The sequence below is a fragment of the Nestor notabilis genome, unplaced genomic scaffold (genome assembly GCF_000696875.1).
Source record: "Nestor notabilis isolate BGI_N333 unplaced genomic scaffold, ASM69687v1 scaffold3965, whole genome shotgun sequence".
Lineage (NCBI taxonomy): Eukaryota > Metazoa > Chordata > Aves > Psittaciformes > Psittacidae > Nestor > Nestor notabilis.
Window position 1 is genome coordinate 402 of NW_009927722.1, and position 4,003 is coordinate 4,404.

A 4,003-nucleotide genomic window follows, 5' to 3' on the forward strand; every position below is an offset into this window, starting at 1 on the left:
CAACTACGGGTTGGGTGTAGAAGTGATTCAGAGCAGCCCTGCAGAGAAGGACTTGGGGGTGGCGGTCAATGAGAAACTGAACATGAGCAGGTTCAGTGTGTACTCACAGCCCAGAAACCACCTGTGTGCTGGGCTGCATCAAAAGGAGCATGACCAGCAGGTCAAAGGAGGTGATCCTGCCCTTCTACTCTGCTCTCATGAGACCCCACTTGGAGTATTGTGTACAGTTCTGGTGTCCTCAACATAAAAAAGATATGGAGCTGTTGGAGTAAGTCCAGAGGAGGTCACGAGGACGATAAGAGGACTGGAGCACCTCCCGTATGAAGACAGGCTGAGAAAGTTGGGGCTGTTCAGCCTGGAGAAGAGAAGCTGCGTAGAGACCTCAGAGCAGCCTTCCAATATCTGAAGGGGGCCTACAAGGATGCCTGAGAGGGACTCTTCATTAGGGACTGTAGTGATAGGACAAGGGACGATGGGTTCAAACTGAAACAGGGGAAGTTTGGATTAGATAGAAAGAAGAAGTTCTTTACAGTGAAGGTGGGGAGGCACTGGCACAGGTTGCCCAAAGAATTTGTGAATGCTCTATTCCTGGCGGTGTTCAAGGCCAGGTTGGACAGAGCCTTGGGCAACATGGTCTAGTGTGAGGCCAACCTGCTCTAGTGGAAGGTGTCCCTGCCTATGGCAGGGAGGTGGAACTGGATGATCTTAAGGTTCTTTCCAACCCAAACTGTTCTATGATTCTGTGATTACTGACAGGAATCATAATTGCCTACACCAAGTTGCACTGCAAAACATATAGGGGGTCAGTAGCATGCTTTAAAGTTCAGACCTTAAGCTTCTTGTAGTCCTTCTTAATATTTGAGACTTTAATGCATCCTTTTTTGAACCTTTGCCTAGGTGTGCATGCTTTGCTCAGTAGGATATCATCTTTTCTGTTGTCACCGCTCGGAGAAGACCAGCCGGCGATGGATGGCATTAGATTATGCAGGAATTTCCATCGGGATCCTGGGCTGCTATGTGTCAGGCGTCTTTTATGCGTTTTACTGTAATAACGTAAGTTTAAAGTGCTTGTTTAGTTCCTGTGGTCTCAGTGGCATAGCCTCCACACTGTAGAAAGTGAGTTCCTTGCAGGGTAAACAGTAGACAGGAGGCAGTGACGGAAACTGAAGCAAATTCCTTCAGACAGAACTCCACTTGCTGAAGTGATGGGCAAATTGAAGTTTCCTTTCAAGCTCTCACTTGCATAAGCCTCAAGAAAATACTTGAATTCATATGAAGGCAGGGTACATGTCCCAGGTCCTGTCTTTGTCACAGGCCTGAGGCTGATGATGGGATGTGTCCCCATCACAAGTAATTCAGACATAATTTCCCATTAGGTAGCTTACATGAGGCAGAAACGAGCTCATTTTCTCTTGATCTAATAGAGGACAAGTTAAACGGGTTCCCCTTTGAAGGGTTAGACTACTTCCATGCCTACAGCTGAATAAGCCTGCCGAGGGTCAGGTGGATTTAAAATGTTTTGGTGAAGGCACCCCATGTTCTGACGTGTGTACCTGGGGCACAGAATCCCTTCTGCTCGCTGTCAATCAATAACCACAAGTCCATTCATTCAAACCCCCCTCTTGGTGCTCGCAGCAGTGACAGGAGGTTTGATATATCATTATATTTCATACTGTGAGCTTTCTACCTGTAGTTTACTTTTATACCTGATAAGAAAACTCACAAACTTGCTTTTGTTTCTTTTTTCCTCAGTACTGGCGTCAAGTATATTTAATCACTGTGCTGGCAATGATCTTGGCAGTATTTTTTGCTCAGATTCATCCCAGTTACCTCACGCAACAGTGGCGCAGACTTCGCTCCATCATCTTCTGCTCCGTGTCTGGATACGGAATCATTCCCACCATCCACTGGGTTTGGCTCAATGGTGGCATTGGTGCATCTATTGTACAGGTAAAAGAGAAAAAGAAAGAAATAAGGTTCCCTTTTACCTTTTGCTTTTCCTTCAGTCCTCTTACCCTTTGGAAAATGAGGGGGAAGCAGCACAGACTTCTTTCAGGCCATCCAATCTAAATGCAATCACTTAGAAATTTATTGAGAAGCAGTAAACAGGTTGAGTAGAATAGATCTGATGTGAAAGTGCATCATGAGAAGGAAAACTGGATGTAAGGGTGACTGGGCATATATGCCTGAGGAACTGAGCAGACCCTGTGGGAACATTCCACCCTGGCTCACCCCAGGGAGAGGGGCAGGAGCCAAGAGCTGAATAGACTGCGGAGCCGCCACAGCTCCAGAGGAGACAGAGGAACTGGGATACACTGATGGAATGACCATTGGCTTCCTCTTCTGTCCCCTAGGTTGGCAGCAAAAATCAGTATTTGCCTACTCAGCCTTCTGTCTCTTACACAACTGGCATTTCACATCACCATGAAGTAACTGAACTGTTTTCCCGTTCTTGTTTTATTACCACTTAGAATTATGCTCTGGGGAACAACCAGCACAGTGTAGCTGGAGACAGTAACGTATGTCCTGACATGAAAACCCCCAAAATCATATTGCAGTTCCCCAGGGACCTACCTGTCCTGAAAAAAAGACATTTATTTTTTAAGAGTGAGTAGTGACTGTGCATGGCAGTCCTGGGGTGAAGGTTTGACTAGATGATCTTAAAGGATTTTTCCAACCTAGTTGATTCTATGATTCTCTGTTCTGCTGGAGGGCTGTCACCTGGGGTGATGGCTTAGCCCAGTCCAGAGCTGCTCTTGAACGTGGAAGAACAACATTTATGAATGGATGCAGTCTTTAGACGGAGCACTTGACACTGGCTTTTGCAAAATCATAGAAACTGTAGTTGTCTCCCACGCCTTCCCCCATTTAGTGTCTCCTCGTATAGCAGAATCCCAACTGGTAAATGAGATCTTGCACTGAAGTCTCACTTATCCTGTGTTAGCTCAGTGTACTGGAAGATGTCCTTTGCCTGAGAGATGTCATGTCATCTGCAGGCTGTACAAAAATACCGAGTAGCTTGTGTACTGAAGCAGAGAGGTCATAATAAAACAAGTTTCTTCCCATTCAGATTTTCTGAAACTTGGGCATTTGCTTCCATCTTGGATTTTGTCTGTAGATAACATAGGCAGTAAAGTAAGATTCAGTTTTGTCATGCCTTTTTTATTTGTAAGGACTTTATTTTTTGCTATTTTTACTTTCTACCAGAATAGGAGAGCTTCCTTTTCTTTTGCAGGAGTTTGCTCCGCGTATAGTTGTCATGTACTTCATCGCTGCTGTAGCTTTTCTCTTCTATATTTCCAAAGTTCCAGAAAGATACTTCCCAGGTAGGAAATTCTCTTCTGGATGTTGTTTTTTTCCTGCAGTTTAGCTTCCTGCAGTGTCACAGTCCTTGCTGTGAGTCCTCACCTTCCTGTGAGAGAACAGGTTGACCTTCCCCATTAAGTGTTCCATAGAGTAGAACACTGCGTGTATTTGCATCCAGAGGTGGCCGACAACTTGGGATCAAGTTCGTTAGAGAACTTGTGCTGCCTCCCTGCAAGTGGCCTGTGTAGTTGAGCTCTGGAGGAGACTGATTGCTAGTTGCATTGCATGAGTTATTGCCAAATGGAATGACTTGACCACTTGCCCTTTCTCTTGACCACAGGCCAGCTGAACTACCTCGGCTCGAGTCACCAACTGTGGCATATCCTTGCAGTGGTGATGCTGTACTGGTGGCATCAGTCCACAGTGTACATCATGCAATACCGACACAGCCAGCCCTGTCCTGACTATAGCCCAGGCTTGTGAGTGAAGGTACAGCATATCTCATACTCTGGGGAATAGGGTCTTCTAACAAGCGTAGGGTTAAGTAATCCTGTCCCCAGTTTCAGTCAACCTCACTCATTAGCTTCCCCAAAGAAAATCATGCCTGCTGTAGCACTTGTGGTAAAGAAAAAAGTGGTGATCTTGAGGCCAGGCACTCTGCTCATCTTTACTGCTGTGTTGCATGAGGCTGCAGTGC

General features: G+C 45.8%; 1 protein-coding gene across 1 annotated transcript in view; it reads left to right on the plus strand.

The window, feature by feature from the left end:
• Positions 1 to 3,785, plus strand: part of PAQR3 (progestin and adipoQ receptor family member III) — a gene marked incomplete at both ends in the record, with an annotated part of 4,183 nt that extends 398 nt beyond the window's left edge. The window contains 4 exon segments of the mRNA XM_010014162.1: positions 823 to 1,053; positions 1,753 to 1,950; positions 3,236 to 3,326; positions 3,647 to 3,785. Coding sequence (XP_010012464.1) covers positions 823 to 1,053; positions 1,753 to 1,950; positions 3,236 to 3,326; positions 3,647 to 3,785 — 659 coding nt within the window.
• Positions 3,786 to 4,003: the final 218 nt, after the last annotated feature.